General features: G+C 50.9%; 1 protein-coding gene across 6 annotated transcripts; it reads left to right on the top strand.

The window, feature by feature from the left end:
* The first annotated feature begins 2 nt into the window (after nucleotides 1–2).
* Golga2 (golgin A2) lies at nucleotides 3–20,174 on the top strand. 6 transcript variants are annotated; one of them, XM_051166917.1, is made up of 27 exons: nucleotides 3–143; nucleotides 3,699–3,821; nucleotides 4,858–4,938; nucleotides 9,745–9,855; nucleotides 10,084–10,127; nucleotides 10,221–10,284; nucleotides 10,768–10,824; nucleotides 11,003–11,083; nucleotides 12,016–12,054; nucleotides 12,295–12,357; nucleotides 12,438–12,531; nucleotides 12,622–12,728; nucleotides 14,646–14,704; nucleotides 14,946–15,087; nucleotides 15,696–15,785; nucleotides 15,886–15,993; nucleotides 16,126–16,213; nucleotides 16,527–16,864; nucleotides 17,108–17,221; nucleotides 17,862–18,107; nucleotides 18,187–18,262; nucleotides 18,454–18,539; nucleotides 18,735–18,953; nucleotides 19,031–19,133; nucleotides 19,231–19,337; nucleotides 19,414–19,570; nucleotides 19,667–20,174. In XM_051166917.1, the coding sequence occupies exons 1-27, from the start codon at nucleotides 60–62 to the stop codon at nucleotides 19,879–19,881; spliced, it is 3,096 nt and encodes a 1,031-aa protein (XP_051022874.1). In that variant the 5' UTR covers nucleotides 3–59; the 3' UTR covers nucleotides 19,882–20,174. The 6 variants fall into 6 exon arrangements, with proteins under 6 accessions (XP_051022874.1, XP_051022875.1, XP_051022876.1 ...); XM_051166918.1 differs by lacking the exon at nucleotides 4,858–4,938; XM_051166919.1 differs by lacking the exon at nucleotides 11,003–11,083.
* Nucleotides 20,175–21,581: the final 1,407 nt, after the last annotated feature.

The raw sequence follows: 21,581 nt of genomic DNA, 5'->3' as shown, positions 1-21,581 counted from the left end.
CTTACCGAGGCGATGTAGCTGCCGGAAGCAGTTCCGCGGTGGCTGCCGGGATCGTGGTGATGTGGCCCCCCCGCTTCCCCCCTCCCCGCCCCGGGATGTCGGAAGAAACCAGGCAGAGCAAATTGGCTGCGGCCAAGAAAAAGGTAAAGCGCTCCGGGTCGCGGCCCCCTGACCCCACCCGAGCTCCTCCAACGGCCGAACCATAACCAGAGTCCTAGCCTTTTCCGAGGCACACGGGAGGAACCCCTCTGTGCCCTGGGCTCCCCTAGTAAAGTCTTCTCAGCCAGCCCCGCCCCCTCAACAACCCAGCCCCCGCCCTCCCAGTCGCCCCTAGGTGACTTTGGCCAGTGTCACGGGGTCTTTCGGTCCTGGACTCCAGACGCCCCAACCCAGACTTCCGTGGGCTCCTGTCTCCGAGGACCTCGGTCTTGGCCCTGTGGGCGTCTCGGGCGTTGGTAGTGTGGAGTGGAATGTAGTTACGTCACAGCCCCCCTCGAAACTGTCATTAGTACCCGGAGTCCGATCTTGGATCGTACCACCTGCTCACCTAATGTTACCTTTTCCTGTTTCTCTAGTGGAGCACCTATTCCCACTTGGAAGGGAGCTCTAGTATGGAACCTAGTGCGGAGATGCTTTCTTTAGATGCCCACACTCCCATAACTTAGCATTAATGTGAGCACAAAACAATCAGTGTCCCTTGCTGACATGGAAGAACAGGTTTCGGTTGGCTTGAAGTTTTTCAGTTTTCTACTCTCTAGAGAGACTGAAATCTCTCTGGAGCAAAATGCATGTTAACAGTGTGGATCGGTTTCTTGGAGGGGGGGGGAACTGAATTTAACAGCGTAAAATTCCACCAGATCATGTTCTCTCAAGCTGGGGTGATGAGAGCCACCGCATAAACACGAGGCATCTCTCTCTCTGAAGCATCACTTTTCCCACGATTCTTTCGAGATACAGACATTAAAGGCCAGGAATGACGTTTTCATAGGTCTGTAAAGACTTCTCTGAGATGGTGCTTGGGCTATGCGCTGATCCCAAGCTCACTATGGTTGTACTTTCATGGTTTCTGCCCTTGTGCCATGTTGTAAAAGTGTAGGAGGTACTGCTGTGTAGCTTTAATATGGGTTGATAAAGAGCCTCAGTGGGGTTTGGCTTGTAGCTAAGTTTTTAGGGTGTTTGTCTAGAACATACACAGATGGCAAGAGGGCATGCCTAGCATGTATGAGGCGCTGGGTTGGATCCTGACACAGTACTGACTGGGCATAGCGATGCATGCCTGTGTTCCCAAGACTTTGGAGGTAGAGGACTTCAAGGTTATTTTTGTCTATATATGGAGTTTGAGACCAGCTTGCTATATGTAATACTCCATACTTACAAAAAAAAAAAAAATTGTACTAATGGGGGCTGGAGAGAAGATTCAGCAGGTAAGAGCACTTGTTGATTTTGTAGAGGACCTGGGTATGGCTGCAGTCACCCACGAGAACACTACCTGTAACTCCAGTTCTAGAGGCTGCGGCTGATGCCCTCTTCTAGGTCCTTAGCATGCTGCATGTACGTGGTGTACATACATGTAGGCAAAAACAAAACAAGAAAGCCTCATACCACATAAAAATCATCTTTTTATTTTTATTTTTTTATTTATTTTTTAAGATTATCTTTTTAAAACTTAATTTACCTGTTTGTTTTGAGACAGGATATAGTAGTCCTGGCTGGCCTCGAACTCAGAGATCAGTCTGCCTCTGCCTCCTTAGTGTTGGGATTGCCTAGCAATCTTTTTTTTTTTTTTTCAAAGGAAGATATATACATGGCTCAGCAGTATGCTGGCCTCTTGTGCATAATGATCCAGGTTCAATCCCCAGCCCTGCCACGTACACATCACACAGAGGGGGTGGGTAAGGAAGACAAAAAAGAAGCCATTGGCTTGAGGTTGTATTGACAATACTTTAGCTTTTGACAATGAGATGGCCACATAAACAAGAGGACTTGAGTTTGAATCTTCTAGACCCTACATAAAACCAGACATGGCAGCATGAATCTAATCAGCCCAGAGACAGAATTCCTAGAAACTGAAAGGCCATCAAGCCTGCTATGTGTGCTAACAAAGGACCTGTCTCGCCTCAACTTGTCACAGACATCCATCTGCCTCTGCTTTGAGTGCTAGGATTAAAGGTGTGTACCACCTGTGGGCAGTAAGAGAAAATGTTTTGCATGGGCCTTTAATCCCAGCACTCAGGAGGCAGAGGCAGAGGTGTGGATCTCTGTGAGTTCAGGGCCAGCCTGGTCTACAAAGTAAGTCCAGACAGCCAGGGCTACAAAGAGAAACCCTGTCTCAAAACAAAAACAAAAACAAAAGCAGAACCCAGACAAACAAACAAAAAAACACAAAACAAAACAAAAGATGTTTTGACAAGCAGAGGGGGAAAACGTTTAAAAAAGTATAGTTCTTGTCTGCTGGTTGCTTTGTTTCATTTCTTCTGAGTCTGGGTATTGCCATGTAGCCCAGGTTGGCTTCCCTCTCACTTCTCTTGCCTCACCCTAGACTTGGGTTTACAGATAGGTGACAGCACACCCAGCTAGTCCCTGGGTGTGTTTACTCTCTGAGCTCTACCTCTAGATTTTTCCCTTTGGGAGCTGCAAAACCCAGAGCTGGGAATCAGAAGATTGAGTTTAAATTTTGTGTTTGCCTGTGTGTGTGTGTGTGTCGCAAGGAGTGTGTGCTGCTGGGGAAGGAACTCAGGGCCTCTTGACTGCTAGGCAAATATTCCATTGAGCTGCATTCCCAACCCAGTTACTGCCTTCTTAGCTATGACATTTCTTTTGCCACTAAGAGATCATTATGAGCCAGGTGTGGTGGCACACGCCTTTAATCTCAGCACTCAGGAAGGCAGAGGCAGATGGATCTCTGTGAGTTCGAGGCCAGCCTGGTCTACAAAGTGAGTCCAGGACAGCAAAAATCAAAACCAAAAACAAAACAAAAAAAGAATTGTGAGGCCATTACAGGAGACTTGTGTGTGTAAGAGTATTTTTATAGGAGGCTGGAGCGATGGCTCAGCAGGTGGGAGCACTGATTGCTCTTCCAGAGGACCTGGGTTCAATTTCCAGCACCCACATGGTGGCTCACAACTGTCTATAACTCTAAAATCTGACACCCTCACACAGACACACATGCAGGCAAAACACCATTAAAAAAAAGAAGCCAGTCATGATGGAGCACGCCTTTAATCCCAGCACTTAGAAGGCTGAGGCAGGTGGATCTCTGGGTTTGAGGCCAGCCTGGTCTACAAAGTAAGTCCAGGACAGCCAGGACTACACACAGAGAAACCCTGTGTCCAAAAAACAAACAAACAAACAAAAAGTATTTTTATAAAAACAGCATAGGAGGAAACTGGTGTGGAGCTCAGCTGTAGAATGCTGAACTGCACAAAGCTCTAGGCTTGATCTCTAGCACGGCGTAAACCAGCTGTGGTGACACGGACTTGTAATCCTGGTGCTTTTAGAGGGTCAAGCAGGGGGATCAGAAGTTCAGAGTCATCCACATTTGCATAGTGAGTTAGAGCCCAGCGCAGCATACCTGAGACCCTGTCTCAGACGATGCATCTAGAAACACAAGGGAAAAGCTTCATCAAACTGGAACCGTGGAGTACAGGCTGTGAGTGTGGGGCAGATGCTTTCATTTCTTTCTGCTCTTCTTTCTACAGTTGAGAGAGTACCAGCAAAAGAATAGCCCCGGTGTTCCCGCAGGAGCAAAGAAGAAGAAAAAGATTAAAAATGGCAATAGCCCCGAGAGAACCACCGCCAATGATTGTCAGTCACCAGGGGATGTGAGTCTTGGCTGTAGATTTCCTGGGGATGGAGCGGGGGGGGGGGGGGGCTGGGGGGGCGCCGAGGGGAGGACTGCGGCTCAGATGGATGTGTCAGGCGCTGGTTAAAAATTCTGGCTTTGGGGGCTTGGAGCCTCATTGAGTAGTAATGAACTAGGTCTTGCCTCACAAGAGACCCTGAGTTTTATCTCAGCACAGAAAAATAAGACCTGGGTCTGAATCTTATCTCTCTATCAGCTAGAAATATGATAAAATTTAGGGCAAGTTGTTTTAGTTCTGAGCTACTTTTTACATATTTATAAAATAATGGTAATATTGTTTAATGTAAATTTATAAAGTTAAATGCTGTTTATTTCAGTTGTTTTTATGCTGATTTCCCTAGTAGAAGGTGTGTTGTAGAGTTAACAGTGAGTCAACAATAGGGGCTACTCGGTTTTCTTGGTTTGGGGTGGAAACCAGGCAGGGCAGAGGGAGTCCCTTGTTCTCAGGCTTTCCTAAAATGCAGCATCAGTCAGATAACATGTAAGTTTTAAGTCCATCGTTGTCCTGAGCTTGCTGGGTTACCTTAGGAAAGCACCCCTACCTCACCCCTGACCGACACACACACACACAGACACACACACACACACACACACACACTTTCTTCATCCCGCAAGATGATGGTCGATTGGCTTAGTGTCTCACACACACTTGCTTTCTATCTGCACTTAGCCATGTAAAAGTGAAGCCTTATCTGAGTCTGGCTTTGAAGGTGGACTTGGGTCAGGGCCTCTCCACATTGCTCCCTGCAGCCCTGGGTCTGTGGAAAGGGTCTCGTGTGCACGCTGCACTGCTCAAGAGACATGACCGCATCCCTTGGGGACTCCTGGTGAGGGCTGCCTCTGACAAGGCAGCAGCTGGCTGTTTGGAAGGATGGCGCAGGCCTGGGTGCTGATCTCTGCTCTCGAGTATTCCATTTCCCTGACTCTTTCTCTTCTTCCTGCCCTGACTTTTCTTGCCTCTCTCTCCCTGCCCTTTTCCCTCTCGCCTGCTGTAGATTCAGGACATTCTGAAGGTGTTGGTGTCCGACCTTAACCGTTCCAATGGGGTCTCGCTCCCCCCATTAGACAAGAGGAAGGTGAGGCAGTGCTGAGATTCCCTCTGGCTTGCTCTCCAGCTGTGCATGCCACAGAGGCCTCCCTGCTTTGAGGGACCCTCTGCCACTGGCTTACTTTATGTTGCCTCAGTTAACCTACCCTCAGCCCCTATGTCTGCTTCTTCAACTGCTTGCTTGCTTGGGGTTTTTTGAGGGTTTTGTTGTTGTTGTTTTTCGAGACAGGGTTTCTGTGTGTAACAAGAGCCCTAGCTGTCCTGGTCTCACTCTGTAGACTAGGCTGCCCTCGAACTCACAGAGTTCCACCTGCCTCTGCCTCCCTAGTGCTGGGGTCAAAGGCATATGCCACCCCCCAACCCCCAACCCCCACCCCTGAACCCCCACCCCTGACCCCGGCTTGATTGGAGTTTTCTTTCTTTTCCTGTATCATTTCTCATCTTAGAGAAGATGAGACCCACCTTGAAAGTTAAAGCTAATTGGGGAAATACCTTCCAGATCAGGTGTATGAGACTTCGATTTATGGAAGCCTAGCACAGTACTGTTAGACTGGGACAGATAGAAACACAGACACACACCCATTAGGTCTTCTTCTTTTTTTTTTTTTTTTTTAAGATTTATTAATTTTATTTATTGCATATGAGTGCTTTATCTGCAGAAGAGGGTATCAGATTACATTATAGATGGTTGTGAGCCACCATGTGGTTGCTGGGAATTGAACTCAGGACCTTTGGAAGAGCAGGTGGTGCTCTTAACCACTGAGCCATCTCTCCAGCCCCAGGTCTTCTTGCCCTCTGGACATCTTTCTCCAAAAACTAGGCCACAGACATCTGTGAATCTTTTTTTTTTTTTCCTGAGACAGAGTTTCTCTGTGTATTCTTGGCTGTCCTGGACTCACTTTGTAGACCAGGCTGACCTCAAACTCACAGCGATCCAACCTCTGTGATTCTTTTTTTTTTTTTTTTTAAGATTTATTTGTTATTTATTACATATACAGTGCACATTAGATTACATTATAGATGGTTGTGAGCCACCACGTGGTTGCTGGGAATTGAACTCAGGACCTCTGGAAGAGCAGCCAGTTTGAAACTTAGTAACATAAGGTTATAGGAAAGTGAATTTACAGTGTACTTTCTGGTTATTAAGACTTTTTTCTAAGAAATTAACTGTTTCTTTTTTCTTTTCTTTCTTTTCTTTTTTGGTTTTGTTTTGGTTTTTTTGAGACAGGGTTTCTCTGTGTTCACCTTGGCTGTCCTGGACTCACTTTGTAGACCAAACTGGCCTTGAACTCACAGAGATCCGCCTGCCTTTGCCTCCACCACACCCGGCTAACTGTTTCTTTCTAACTAAGGTGGTGGCACACACATTTAATCCCAGCACTGGGAAGGCAAAGGCAGGTGGATCTCTGAGTCTGGGAGAAAATGGCCATTCCTGGTCTACAATTCCAAGACAACCAGGGCTACACAAAGAAAACTTGTCTGAAAAAATGAAGACAAAACAAACAAAAACAAAAAGAAAAGAAACTGTCAAAGAGGTAAAGTCTGAAAAATCAGGGGGCCCTTGATAGGAAAGGCACTTTGATAAACAGTGACAAAAATAGACGAAGAGGCCAGGTGTAGTGCCACATGCCTATAAGCCCAGCATTCAGGAGACTAAGGCAAGAGGATGGCAAGTCCCAAGACAGCCATGGCTACACAGTGAGACTTTGTCTCGAACAAACACCAGGATAGACAAGGTGTTATGTGATCTCCAGGATGCCTAATACAGCAACAGGAAAGCTGCTTCCCAGTGGCCTCCAGGCTGGAGAAGGGGGCGTTGGCAGCTACTTTGATGATGAAAAAATGGGTCATGTTTATCCACATGGAGAGCTGGGAATTAGGGGAGCAGTGAGCTGACAGGCAGGCACCTTTTAGAGAACTGGGACAGGACCTACCTTCCCAGGGCTTAGAGATGGCCTCCTGGACACAACTTTGTACTGCTTCTACAGTAACATGTGCCAGGGGACATGTGCCAAACAAAAGGAGCGGGCTTCTGCCAACAGAAGGAGTGACTGAGCCACGACCACATCCTGTCAGACTGGGCATGGAACAGAGTGAGGACTCACAGTAGAGCTGGACTCTTCCAGCCAGCAGAGCCACCCCTGGCTCTGCTCAGGGGCTGTGCCTCATTTCTCAGTTCAGAGGTGGCACATTGCATGTGGGGACGGGTGTCACATATTTACAGTCACACAGAGAGCCAGGGCCTCAGTTTCCTCACTGGAAAACACTGGAGTACCCAGCCCTTCTGTTCAGGAAAACACTTTTTGAATACTTACGTTTTTGAATACTTTCTGGGCTGGGCGTGGTGGCGCGCGCCTTTAATCCCAGCACTTGGAAGGCAGAGGCAGGCAGATCGTTGTGAGTTCAAGGCCAGCCTGGTCTACAAAGAATGTCCAGGACAGTCAGGGCTACAGAGAGAAACCCTGTCTCGAAAAACCAAAGGGGCAGGGGAAGAAACCTTTCTGGAATCAGTAACTGGTTTTCTTTCTTAAAAATATTTCCCTGAACATGTTCAGGTTTTAAATTTTTTTTATGTATATGGATATTTTACCTGTATAGATCTGTGTATGACACATGTGTATGGTGCATATAGAGGCCAGAGGAGGGCATCAGGTCCCCTGGGACTGTAGTTAGACAGTTATGAGATGCTGTGTGGGTGCTGGGAATTGAACTTAGGTCTTTTGGAAGAGCAAACAGTCCTCTTAACCACTGAGACATCTCCCCAGCCCTAGTAACTGTTTTTTGTTTTGTTTTTTTGCTTTTTGGCTTTTTGAGACAGGGTTTCTCTGTGTAACCTTGGCTGTCCTGAACTTGCTTTGTAGACCAGGCTGGCCTTGAACTCACAGTGATCTGACTGCCTCTGCCTTCCGAGTGCTGGGCTGAAAGGTGTGTGCCACCATGCCCTGCTCCAGCCACTGATTTTTGAATGTAGGAGACTTGGGATTTCCTGAGTAGAGATGAAACAGGAAGTTAATGAAAGATAAACATAGTTTCTGATGGGATAGGACATTTTGAGTAGAGTGAAAACTTTTTAAAAACTCCAAGCTTAGCTGTAAGACTTAAAACTGGGAAGTTAGCCGGGCGTGGTGGCGCACGCCTTTAATCCCAGCACTCGGGAGGCAGAGGCAGGCGGATCGCTGTGAGTTCGAGGCCAGCCTGGTCTACAAAGTGAGTCCAGGATGGCCAAGGCTACACAGAGAAACCCTGTCTCGAAAAACCAAAAAAAAAAACAAAAAAACAAAAAAAACTGGGAAGTTATTATGGTTGCTTGCAAAGTATTTGAAAGTCCCCCAACAGTGCATGGTGTCCTGTCCCTGTAATCCTGCTCTTGGGAAACTAAGGCAGAAAGATGGTCTCCAGTTTGAGGTCAGCCAGCCTGGGCTCTATAGCAAGTCTGAGGCAAGCCTGACTGTCAGAGAGACCCTGACTCAAAACCTGAAACTCAAACCAAAGGGTGCTTAGAAAAATACATGTTCGTTGTCTCTGAATTTTGCCAGTCTTAGAGACCTTTCTAAGATGCCCAGGAGGGTGTATTGCTGGGAATGCCACACCCCCCAGACTGTCTTAGGTTCGGCCAGATGCCACTGTGTCCCTGTTCTTACTATATTCAACTGTAGATGTTATCGAGGCAACACCTCTGGGTGGTTCAAAGCTGACAGCCACCATGGTATTCCAGGGACTTGGCCATGGTAATCCTGAAAGAGTGAGGCTCACCCCTGGTTCTCAGAGGTTCTTTCTCACTTGTTCAAAGGAGGAAATTGGGGTCAGCATTTCAAGAGGCTTGAGACTCAAGGCTACAGAAAGCAAAGAGCCCTCTCTTTAGAGAAAGGCATGGCCACTCCCTCCCAGCCCCGCCTTGCTGCACAGGCCTGGGCTTCTTGTCCGTTTCCATGTGTCCTCCCATTCTCTACTCATCTGGCCTGTTGGACATTAGAAGATTTCTAAGCCAGAGACATATTCTAAGAGTGAGGCAGTGGTGGCACACACCTTTCATCCCAGCATGCAGGAGGCAGAGGCAGGCGGATCTCTATGAGTTCGAGGCCAGCCTGGTCTACAAAGAGAGTTCCAGGACAGCCAGCGATACATGGTGAGACCCTGTCTCAAACAAAACAAAATGAAGTGTAAGAGTGAGGCCAGAGCCTGAGGAGGGACTGGGTACAGCTGGGCAAGCAGGTGTTCCTTCCAGGGAAGTGGGGAGACTTCCACAAGCCCTTACATCCTAAAGCCTAGGATTGGTCCCTGGCTGCTATCCTTGGAAGGTCATGTGATCACCTGGATCGTTCAAGCCAAAGAGCAGCCATTGATCCCTGCTTTATCCAGTTGTTGCTGAATCAACAAACCCAGCCAGCGTGTGGGTCTGGGAGGAGGGAAGGCAGGAACACTAGAGGAAAAGCGGAGAACAGTTATGTTGACCATGGCAGCTAGTCCATCCCAGGAGCAGGGCCCACAGTCAGGGGCACAGTCAGGGGCAGACGAGCTCTCTGGCTGCTGGACGTGGGCACTTCCTCCTACCTGCTGCGGCTGCCACAGGTCAGAGCTCCAGAGGGAACAAGGTCCTGGGGTGTTAAGGAAGGAGACCCTGCAGCTCCTGCTTTGCTCTCTGGCCCTTCAAAATGCTACCAAGTGGCCTGAGGCCTGGGCAGGCCATGTCTTTACCCCAGGAGCTCCCAGCATGTGTGACTGTCCTGTGCCTGCTGCTGTGCTACCCTGCTTGCCCCATCACCTCCTGTCCATGGCGGTGAGGCGCCTCTCTCCCACATGGTCTTCTAACTCCCCCTGCTCTGTTCTATGGCAGGTGCCCACAGACTGCACCACTCCCGCACCGCCAACTGCTGCTGACGACACTATGTTTCTTGGTGTTGTCCCTTCCCCCGAAGCTGATCTCACTAGCATGGCATCACCTCAGGTTTGTGCTCTTTCCCTTTTGCCTGCTGTCCTCCTGTCTACTTCCCGAAGGACTCTACCTTCTCTGAACTCTCTTCTCTCTTCAGGTAGTTTGGTCTAGGGAAGGCTCCTGGAGCCTGGCATGGGGAGGGGTGGAGATGGGTGGTGGGATGAGCCTGGCCCACCCTGTCCCTGTGTGATAGTGAGGGGACGCTGAATCGTGGTGCGTTATTTCTTTCTGCCCACACAGAGCCGTGATGCTGGCAATTGCTCTAACCTCATGGAGGAGACCAAGTAAGTGTCCCCTACTGAGGGAGTCAGGCCTCTGCCCGTGAACCCCAGCCCATCAAACTACCTGCACCCCTGACCTTATGTCTCCTTCCTCAGGACTTTCTCATCAACTGAGAGTCTGCGACAACTTTCTCAGCAGCTCAATGGCCTTGTGTCTGAGGTACCACAGGATTGGGGTCCAGAAAGAAGGCAGCGGGGAAAGGAGAATTTGGTAGAAACTGAGGCAGCAAAGCCAGGTGTGGTGGTGCCCACCTTTTATCCCAGTACTCGGGAGACAAAGGCAGGCGGATCTCTGTGAGTTCGAGGCCAGCCTGGTCTACAGAGTGAGTCCAGGACAGCCAAGACTACACAGAGAAACCCTGTCTCAAAAAACAAAAACAAAAAACTGAGGCAGCAATTCTCAAGAGACTAATTCATGAAAGGCTCTCGTCATACTTGGAAACGACCTGGGTTTGGACCACAGGGCGAGTGATTTTATCCTGGTGTGGAAAGCATGGCGGGGTGAGAACCATGAGAAGAGAGGCACAGAGAGGGTGTGAGGTGCAGCAAGGCAGAGTCTGCTAGTTGAGGGGACGCAAGGAGGCTGGAGGGATTAGACACTGAGGGTGATGGGCATCTCCACGTGAGGTATTGTCTCTCCTAGTCTACCTCTTACATCAACGGGGAAGGCCTCACATCTTCCAACATGAAGGAGCTGGAGGTGAGTGGCCTTGGAACATGGCCCAGAGACCCTTTAAGCCAACCACCTATCTCCTCCTACAGTGGGACCTGGGTGCCCACCGCCAGCTGAGACAGCCCACCACCCCCAACCCTAATGATGCTCTCTCTACCTTTCCCCCCATCCTTCCTCCAACTCCTCCTCTCTGCATGCGCCTCAGAGCCGGTACCAAGAGCTAGCAGTAGCCCTGGACTCCAGCTATGTAACAAACAAACAACTCAGTAGCACGATAGAGGAATTGGTAAGAGTCTAGTGGGGTCCCTGATTCTTGCTGCCAATCCTGGGCTTCAGTTCCCCTTTGGGCTCTGAAGAAAGGGACTAGGGGCCCTCTGGGACCAAGGGGGAATGGGAAACCTGGGGCCTGAGTCTCAGCTGGAGCACCAGAGCACAGAGCACGCAGCATGACTCTTGTTGCTCTGTGCTTGTTCTGTACCGCAGACCCCATGCTTGAGTCCTCACCCTGCTTGTCCTGAGCTTGGCCCCTCCAGTGGAGGGTTGTCAGGATCCCCATGTCCTGTCCTGACTTAGGTCCGTATTTGCCCTTTGATTTTGGCCACACCATTCCCTGGGTTTGAGTTTCCTGTTGAGGCAGAATTAGAGGTTGTCAGAGACCTCTTTCCATTCTCAAGAGGCAAGAGTGTGAAGCCTCACTGAGCTGTCAGAATCTAGTGCTCTCCCATTCCTCTCTTGGTTGTCAGTTCTTTTTTTGTTTCCTCATTTTTTGTTTTGTTTTTTGGGACAGAGTTTCTCTGTGTAGCCTTGGTTTTCCTGGACTCGCTCTGTAGACCAGGCTGGACTCAAACTCAAGAGATCCGCCTGCCTCTGCTCCCAAGTGCTGGGATTAAAGGCGTGCGCCACCTCCATCCAGCTTGGTTGTCAGTTCTTAATTCAGCACACTCTTCCAAGTCCCAACCAAGTTAGCAGAGGGTAGTCTTCTTTCTCTAATGTGTTTCTAGAGTTACTGTCCTTTAACTTGGACACAGGCTCAGACCTCTGTTGCATAGTTGTGAGCCAGAGGCAGCCAGAACACAGACTGTAGTTCCTTGGGAGCTTGAGGAATTTGTTAGTTCATGTGCCCATGCGGGGCTGAGTACCTTTTTCAAGTCCTTCCCTCTGCTTGGGGTGTCATGAAAGAGACCAGCCCCAGTCAGCTTCCTTTGACTCTTCCCACAGAAACAACAGAACCAGGACACTCTGGATCAACTGGAAAAAGTAATGGGATTTCTGTGTTTGCTCCTTTTTGTGGCTGATAGGGGTGGGTGGGACCTCAGAGTTGTAGGCCTTGGTCTTGCTTACTTCTATCGTGCGGAAGGCTCGCCTACCACATGTTATCACTCCTTGATAACATGGCCTTGTGGTGCGTCTGTCCTGGGCCATTGGTACCTTTCTGGGGACTTGCCCCTTGGACATCTCTGCTTCCCCACTAATAGCTGCATTTCCCCATGCCCGCAGGAGAAGAAGGATTATCAGCAGAAGTTGGCAAAAGAGCAGGGAGCTCTCAGGGAACAACTGCAGGTGAGTGGCCTGTATAGTGTTCCCATGTTACCTGGCGAGCATTTCTCTCCTTTCAGCACTTGTGGGCTTTTCTCCCAAAGGTTCACATTCAGACCATAGGCATCCTGGTGTCTGAGAAGGCAGAGTTACAGACAGCCCTGGCCCATACTCAGCAAGCAGCCAGGCAGAAAGCAGGTAGGACCAGCATACCCTTCGGCCTACTGCTGATGCCGTGGCATGCCTGAGAGGGTCCCTGGGGCTCCATCTAGGCCTCTCTCATTCTAGGAGAGTCGGAGGATCTTGCCAGCCGCCTACAGTCTTCCCGACAGCGTGTGGGAGAGCTGGAGCGGACCCTGTCTACTGTGTCAACACAACAGAAACAGGCGGACAGGGTAGGACAAGTCGCCTCCCTGGCCATCAGCAGCTTCCTGGTGGACAGTGAGCTTCAAGGGCTTTTCAGCATGGTCCAATGTCTTGCTGATGACAACTCAGCACAGGCTGTTTCTTGCTGCTTTTGGTTGGTAGAAGCAAGCTGGGGATGAGTCCACTGCTGGGTACCTGGGGGCTCTACAAGTGAGCACTGAATGCAAAACCTAGAGGCAAGTGCCTGCTGTGACCTCAACTGACTGTGTGTGGCCTTAGCTAAGAGATGGGATATGGTGCTTGGACTGTAAAAGTACAGAAAAGTTTAGCATGGTACCATTTGTAGAGACAACAATGTGCGTGCGTGTGTGCAGTATATGTAAGACATGTCTGAGAAATGGATAAACTCGGGGTTGGGAACAGGGTGACTGGGAGGCACTTTGCTTCTGTGCCCTCCGAGTTTTAGACTGTGTAAATGAACCATCTGTTCAGAAGAGAGCACAAGACTCAAGTAGAAGTTAAACTTCCTCTTTATCTGCAGCCCCCAGGGGAAAGTACACAGAGATTTAGACACCCCAAAATGTTCAAGTCCCAGCTCTCTCTGCCTAAGTAACTTCAGACCAGCACTTAGCCTTTGTATACTCTGTTTCTGCCTGGTGTGTGTGTGTGACAGCAACTGTTCTAGGTGGGTGAAGATTGGACGGGATTGTTAGCAATGGTGCTAGTAGTCGAGAGTTCCTGACCCAATGCTAGCCGGCTGTAAGTGCTTTTTTTTTTTTTTTAAGTCCATGGGTCAAGCAGTGTGATGCACACCTTTAATCCCAGTACTCTGGAGGCAGAGGCAGTCAGATCTGTGCAAGTTGAAGACAGCCTGGTCGATACAGTGATTTCCAGGACAGCCAAGGCTGTGTAGCGAGACCCTGTCTCAAAAAGTGTTAAAAAAAAAAAAAATCATCATCAAAACAAAACAAAGGAGTAAACCAGATGGGGTGGCACATACTTGTGATCCCAGCACTTTGAAGAGAACAGAGGAAGAATCTATGGTTAAAAGCCAGCCTCATTTGCATGAGGCTGTCTCATAAAAACCAAAATAAATGCCAGGCAAGGCAGCACATGCCTGGAGCTCAGTACTGAGGAGACTGAGGCAGAAGGGCCAACTTCGGCTACACTGTAAATTCAAGACTTGCCTGGATCACTTCCCTGTTTGGGAAGAAAAAAAAAATAGCTGGTGAGCTGGAGAGATGGCTCAGCTGTTAAGAGCATTGTCTGCTCTTCAGAGGTCCTGAGTTCAATTCTCGGCAACCACATGGTGGCTCATAACCATCTATACTGTGATCTAATGCCCTCTTCTGGCATGTTGGTGTGCATGCAGATAGACCGTTCATATAAAATAAATAAATTTTTAATAATAATAATAATAATAATAATAATAATAATAATAATAGTAAAAGGAGCCAAGCATGGTGGCACACACCTTTAATCCTAGCACTCCAGAGACAGAGGCATGTGATTTGCTGTGAGTTCGAGGCCAGCCTGGTCAACAAGGCAAGTCCAGGACTGCCAAGGCTACACAGAGAAACTCTGTCTTGAAAAACCAAAACCAAACAAACTAAAGACTAAAAACAAACAAATGACCCTGAAGGTTATGACTGGTGGTGTGGACCTTTGGTTTCAACTATTGAGGAGGCTGAGGCAGTGAGGCCCTCTAAGCCCAGGAGTTTGAAGCCAGCTTAGAAAACATAGTATGACCCCACCCAAAAAAAAAAAAAAAACAGGCACGCACCCAGAAACACAAATGAGACCACAGGCTTAGAAATGCTTTGGGAAAATGTCAAGTGTGATTAGGAAGAGGAAACGTCACTGTGGAATATCACTGGGGCTGTTGGTGTTGTGCCAGCTGCTCCTTCAGCCTGCCAATGTCCACACTCAGCTTTCTTTATCTGCAGTACAACAAGGATCTAACCAAAGAGCGCGATGCCCTCAAGCTGGAGTTGTACAAGAACAGGTAAGGATGGCAAGGGTTGGGCTACCTGCAGCCTTAGTGTGGAGTATGGAGTCAGAGGAGCTGTGCCCTAGTCCCAGCCATGCTCCTGACTCCGCTTCCGGCCCAGGTAATGCATTCTGAGGCTTGTCACTTGTGACTCGATGCTATGTTATGTGACTGTGGGCCAAAGCTCATGTGTCACTCTAAAATATGGTCCCTTTTGTTCTTGGTTCCTTCCTTTCTGCTCTGCCTCTGGCCCCAGCAAAAATAACGAGGATCTGAAACAACACAACTCAGAACTGGAGGAGAAACTTCGAGTCCTGGTGGCAGAGAAGGCAGCTGCACAGTCGGGGGTAGAGGAGCTGCAGAAGAAGCTGGAGATGTCAGAGCTGCTGCTGCAGCAGGTGGGAGGCGTGGCCCACACTCCTAAGGCCCAGGCACACAATCTCAGCATCCTTGGGGTGCAACCTGAGTCCTGGGTACACAGTCTCTGTATCTGTGGAGGCAACCTACAGCCAAGCATTGGACAGTTGCAGCCTCCTCCTGGTCCTGGGGTAGAATTCTTCAGTAATTGTTCAACAGTGCAGCCCTGACCATACCTGTAGAGCCATAATCTCTGTGAGGGTGATGTGGCTGCTACAGTTTTATATTTTGAAGGGTCCTGATTGAAAACATCTTTTTATTATTTATGTTGACACAGAATCTATCAGTTGCCCAGGGTGACCTATAGCTCACTAGTAACCAAGTTAGCCTTGAACTCATGGTAATGCTCCCACCTTCGTCTTCTAAGTGCTGAGGATGCAGGCATGAGACACCATGCCCAGCTGAAAAGCCATCACTCTGTTTAATATAAATGGCCTATGCAGGAGTCTGTTTACCTCGTCCTGGCACTTTTCTCATATGGCAATGACCCTGAGTAGTCCATCAATCCCAGCTCACACTCTTGAGGGTGGGAGCACTGCAGTGGAGCAGCATGGGCTCCCCAGGCCTACACCCTCATTTCCTCACACAGTTCTCTAGCCAATCAGAGGCCTCTGACAGTAACCAGCAGTTACAGCATGCCATGGAGGAGCGGGCTCAGCTGGAGACCCATGTAGGCCAGGTGAGGATTTGTAGGGGAGGGGAAGGGCGTGACCCCAGGTGGCCAAGGGCAGGTAAGGACCAGTGACAGCCTTTTGTAACTTATGCATTGACCGATGCAGCTGATGGAGTCGCTGAAACAGCTCCAGATGGAGAGAGACCAGTATGTGGAGAACCTGAAGGGAGAGAAGGCCATGTGGCAGCAGAGGCTGCAGCAGATGGCGGAGCAGGTGAGGCCTGGTGTCTTTGCCCTTCCTGAGCATCAGCATGGCTGAGGGCCTAGGGACTGCGGTTTTGCAGGGGTGGGCCCGGGAATGGATGGTGCCTGGCATCTCCAGCTCTCCGCCCTGTGCCTTGGGCAGGTGCACACACTGAAGGAAGAGAAGGAGCACAGAGAAAGTCAGGTACAAGAGCTGGAGACCAGCCTGGCCGAACTCAGGAGTCAGCTGGGTGAGTAGGGAAAGGCTGTGTGTCCAAGGGCCGTGAAGGTGGTTCCCAGTGCCCTGGGGAGGCAGGTGGGTGTAACGGCATTATAGCAGAGGGCAAGAGGTCTCTGCCAGGACCAGGTGACAAGTCTTGTCATCTCTCTGAGCATGTGTCACTCTGGGCAAAGCAGGGTGGCGATGCCTACTGCTAACCGCTGCGGGTGACGTGGCTTGAAAAGCTTACCTCGCCTGAGACCCTGACAGAAAAGCCAAGGCTTAGCCAGGGAGCCTGCCAAGCCAAGAGTGGAACCTCCCACTGTGCCCCCTACCTTCCTCAGAGGAGCCACCCCCGCCAGAGCCTCCAGCTGGGCCCTCCGAGGCGGAAGAGAGGCTACAGGGAGAGGTTGAGCAGCTGCAGAAGGAACTGGAGAGTCTGACGGGACAGCTGCGGGCCCAGGTGCAGGACAATGAGAGCCTGAGCCACCTGAACCGGGAGCAGGAGGGGCGGCTGCTGGAGCTGGAGCAGGAGGCCCAGCGCTGGAGTGAGCAGGCCGAGGAGCGCAAGCAGATCCTGGACAGCATGCAGAGCGACCGTACCACCATCAGCAGAGCGCTATCACAGAACCGCGAGCTAAAGGAGCAGCTCGCCGAACTGCAGAACGGCTTCGTCAGGCTGGTGCGGAGCCTGCAGGCCCTCCTTACTCACAGGGAACACACTCACCCTTCTGGTCGGCACCCACAAGGGATGGGTGCTTTCCAGCTCACATGAGATGGTAGTGGTGAAGGCACCTTGCGACCCAAAGCCCTAGGGTGTGTGGGAATGACCCAGCAGCCCTCCCTGGTCTGTGGGAGGAGGTACACATGCAATTCTGGGAACCTCAGTCACATTAGGTCCTGCTGACTGCTGCTTTCTGTCCAGACCAATGAGAACATGGAGATTACCAGTGCATTGCAGTCAGAGCAGCATGTCAAGAAAGAGCTGGCCAAGAAGCTGGGCGAGCTGCAGGAGAGGCTGGGAGAGCTGAAGGAGACGGTAAGGCCCACCATCTGTAGTGCCAGGCACTTGCAGAGGGAGTGTTCAAGGCCCATCATAGATCAGCTGCAGCCTTGGGACAGGCAACCCAGTCTTGCAAAACAGCCAGTGACTGTTTATTAGATATAGGTAGCCCTGGACTGCTCTTCATCTGTGCCAAGGCCAGAGGCTGCCTTTTTATAGCTGGAGGTTATACAAGGCCCTGGGTTCAGGCTGGATTCATACCCGTGTACTCAAATGCTCCCGTCACCAAACCTGTTTACTGAACTTAAAGGAGGAGTTTCCTCATAGAGGTGTTGAAAATTAAATGAGAGAATATGCATCAAATATTGGGCACTAGCAGCTGTGCAGAACAGAATGGGTTGTTCATCTGCTTTTCCATTCTTTTTTTTTTTGGGTTTTTCGAGACAGGATTTCTCTGTGTAGCCTTGGCCATCCTGGACTCACTTTGTAGACCAGGCTGGACTCGAACTCACAGCGATCCACCTGCCTCTGCCTCCCGAGTGCTGGGATTAAAGGCGTGCGCCACCACGCCTGGCTCTGCTTTTCCATTCTTGGGGCCTAAAGTTTGGAGAAAGGTGACTGGGTGTGAGGCTGGGTGCAAAGGCTGTGCCTGCTCTCAGGCCTAGCCTCCCCGCAGGTGGAGCTGAAGAACCAAGAAGCACAGGGTCTGCAGGAGCAGCGAGACCAGTGCCTGTCGCACCTGCAGCAGTATGCCGCTGCCTACCAGCAGCACTTGGCTGCCTATGAGCAGCTGGCCTCTGAGAAGGAGGCCCTGCACAAGCAGTTTCTGCTGCAGACACAGCTCATGGACCAGCTGCAGCACGAGGAGGTACAGGGCAAGATGGCAGCTGAAGTGGCCCGCCAGGAGTTGCAAGCGGCCCAGGTGAGGCAGCTCTCGAGGCTGGGTCCCAGGGGGAGGACTGACCACCTTTGTGCCTTCTCACACTTTCCCGGCCCCGTAGGAGCGCCTAGAAGCCACCAGCCAGGAAAACCAGCAGCTCCAGGCCCAGCTGAGCCTCTTGGCCCTCCCTAGGGAAGGTAAGACCGTACAGGAGGAGAGGAATAGATTGACATATTTGGAGAAGCTTTGATTGGGCATTTCCTAGTCAGTGGCTGGCCACAGGGGATGCAGTGGGAGAACAGAGGTGCAGTCCGAAGCTCTTCCTCTAGCCCACTCGGTCTGCCTGCTGGGATTATTAGAGGACACAACCTACTGTCTGCCCCCCCAGGAGATGTGGACCAGGAAGAACAAGATGAGGAGGTTCCTCGGCCCAGTCTGACCATCCCAGAAGACCTAGAGAGTAGAGAGGCCATGGTGAGCTGGGCTATGCCCTGCCCCTTCTCTTCCCGACCTCTGTGGTCCTTGGTTTCCTGCCCTCTGATTTCTTCGGATTACCATGTTGTGCCTGTGATCAGTCTCCCATCTGGGACCAGGTGCTCCCTCTCTGCCTCCCTACCCCTTCTGCCCTGAACATTTTCCCTAAGAAGCACACCTCCCTCTTTGGTGCAGGTGGCATTCTTTAATGCAGCTATAGCCAGTGCCGAGGAAGAACAGGCCAGACTCCGTGCGCAATTGAGAGAGCAGAAGGCACAATACCAGAGCTTGGCTCACCTGGCAGCCCCAGTCCAAAGCAAGCTCGAAAAGGAGGCAGTGGTCCCCAGGAATGTGAGTGACTCTGCATCTGAGGAGGGCAACCAGGCCCTACGTGTAGCCATGGAAAAGCTGCAGGTGAGTATGTCTTTGGGGCTGGGAGGGTGGAGCCAGCCAGGGCTCCTGAGTCCCTGAGACGGCTCTCTTGGTTCCAGAGCCGCTTCCTGGAGGTCATGCAGGAGAAAGTGGAGCTCAAGGAGAGGGTAGAGGAGCTTGAACACTGCTGTATCCAGCTTTCTGGGGAGACGGACACCATTGGTGAGGCAGAGCCCCGCCTAGGACGGCGGGGGCTGCACATGGGGCGGATGGGGGAGCCAGTGTCTGAGCCGTGTCCGTCCACCTGCCATTCCCACAGGAGAGTACATAGCCCTCTACCAGAACCAGAGGGCAGTGCTGAAGGCTCGGCACTTGGAGAAGGAGGAGTACATCAGCCGGCTGGCTCAGGACAAGGAGGAGATGAAGGTAGGCCTCACGCTTCTGTAGTCCAGGCCCTGCTAGCCTGGGCTGGGGCACTGCAGCTGAGCACCTCTGTCTCCAGGTCAAGCTGCTAGAGCTGCAGGAGCTGGTGCTGAGGCTTGTGAGCGAGCGCAATGAATGGCACAGCAAGTTCCTGGCGCTCTCCCAGAATCCTGCTCATGTGCCCATCGCAGTGCCCACAGGCTCCCAGCAACTTGGAGCTGCTGACCAGCAGGGTGGTGAGTAGAACCCTTGTCTTGGGTAGGCACAAATGGGAGGACTCCCCTGGCATGCAGAGCCATGACCCCCTGCCCCCTCCCCATTTTTCTCTAAAGACCTTAAGGAGGTGAGCCTGGCTGACAATGCAGAGCCTGCACAAGGAGAGGCTGGGGCACCCGCTCCCCATGAGAACCCCACTGCACAGCAGATCATGCAGCTGCTGCGTGAGATCCAGAACCCCCAGGAGCACCCAGGCCTGGGTAGCAATCCTTGCATCCCCTTTTTCTACCGTGCTGATGAGAATGACGAGGTGAAAATCATGGTGGTCTAAAAGACTGCGGCCAAAGCCTCACCAAGGGCAGCCCAAGGTTCTGCCCCTACACCCCCTCCTCAACCACCCTCATCCTTATAATAATGAAGTCAGACTCTGCCCCCTACAGCAGCTGAGGCTGTAGCTCAGTTGGTAGAGTGCCTGCCTGCCATGCACACAGCTCTGGGCCCCATGCCCAGCACCCTGAAACTGCTGATGCCTGTAATTCAAGTACTTGGGAAGTGGAGGCAGGAGAATCGGCTATCCTCATCTACCTACTAAGTTTGAGGCCATACTGGGCTACATTGAGACCCTGTCTGGAAAAAAAAAAAATCAGACTCCCTATCTTAATGGGAGTACAAACAGGTCTTATGCTGTCTTAAACAGGGAAGTTTTACTTTCTAAACTCCTGTTAGAGAAAGTACCAGAGACTCAATGACAGAGCAGACTGGGTAGCCTGGTTGTCTTGCATTTGGAGAGCCTCTTACTCAAGACACTCTGGGCCAAAAGGATTTGGCAGCATTTTCACGGCTCTTAGGCCAGGTGCAGCATGGGTTGGTAAATAGTCTACCTTTCAGCAGGGCTCCTGACTTTTTCACCATCTCAATCCTTTCCATGCCCCTTTTCCTCCCCACCCCTTTCATCTTTATTTTCTTTGGATACTGTCTCATGTATTCCAGGCTAACCTCAAACTCACTGCACCTTGAACTTGTGATTCCCCAGCCTCACCACTCTGCCAGTGCTGGGCAATGCTAAGCAGGCATTCTACCAATTGACTCACCCCAAGCACTGCCTACCTTTTCCCTTCTGTGGTGATGCTGGGGGTGGAGCCTAGGGCCCAGCACATCCCCAGACCAACTCCCATCTTCCTAGAGGCACTTTAGGGCAGTGGGCTGGGCAGCATTTTCATGGGTCCTCAGGCATTTGGGGCTAACTGCCTCAGGAAGGCATCCCACTTAGGAGGGCTTCCATCTTTTTGAGGCACTTTGTGACAGGGAAAGTGGGTACCATTCTCTCAGGCCTTATGACAATTGGGGTAGCTGTACGCCAAGCAGGACAGGCTTCTGGGGTGGGGTAGTCTTCCCCTCCCCCGGTGTACATATTGTACCTGTGTACCATTTTGTATATTCCGGGGTCGGGACACCCCTGTATCATAGTGGAGGTTGGCGCTGGCAAGTGGAAAGAAGTTCTAATAATCATTTGGGATGGGAAACTTATTTATTGGTAGTGTAGGACAGAGGACAGAAGGCAGAGACGGGGTTGTGGCACCCTGCTGATGCAGCTCTTTATTTTGCTTTTTACTTGGGAAATAAATGGATTTAGCCATACTGCTGGGCCTAGGGTGTTCCTGTCACTGGGTTCTGGGGTTAGTGTCAGGTTGGCACTGAGCTCCCTGCGTGTAAGCCTGGAGAGAGCAGGCTTCTGGCCTGTGTGGAGCCCAAGGTCTAAAGTGCCTAGCAGGGCTGACTGGCACCCACCGTCTGCACACTGTGTATTGAAGTGTAGGAATCCGACAGGGTGGGGGTTGTGCCATGGGGCTACAGGGGCAGGCCTTCCGTGTTGGGACTGACTTGTATGTAGGTGGGACTCATGGTGTAGCACCTCAGGGTGCTGACTTCCAGGCCAGGCCTTTCCCATTCTGTCCCCCTTCTCCCTGAGCCTGTCCATACATGGGGCTTGTGTTCTTCCTCAGCTCATAGCCTCCTGGCTGAGCTCATGGT

The sequence above is a fragment of the Acomys russatus genome, chromosome 24 (assembly GCF_903995435.1).
Source record: "Acomys russatus chromosome 24, mAcoRus1.1, whole genome shotgun sequence".
NCBI lineage: Eukaryota > Metazoa > Chordata > Mammalia > Rodentia > Muridae > Acomys > Acomys russatus.
The sequence above is the reverse complement of the archived record's forward strand: the minus strand, read 5'-3'. Positions and strand labels throughout refer to the sequence as shown.

Excerpts from the sequence above, each read along its gene's own strand:
- Golga2 (XM_051166917.1), top strand. The coding sequence starts at position 60 with ATGTGGCCCCCCCGCTTCCCCCCTCCCCGCCCCGGGATGTCGGAAGAA. Across the intron at positions 3,822-4,857 it reads ATTGTCAGTCACCAGGGGAT|ATTCAGGACATTCTGAAGGT; the intron begins GTGAGTCTTGGC and ends CGCCTGCTGTAG. Across the intron at positions 16,214-16,526 it reads CGAACTCAGGAGTCAGCTGG|AGGAGCCACCCCCGCCAGAG; the intron begins GTGAGTAGGGAA and ends TACCTTCCTCAG.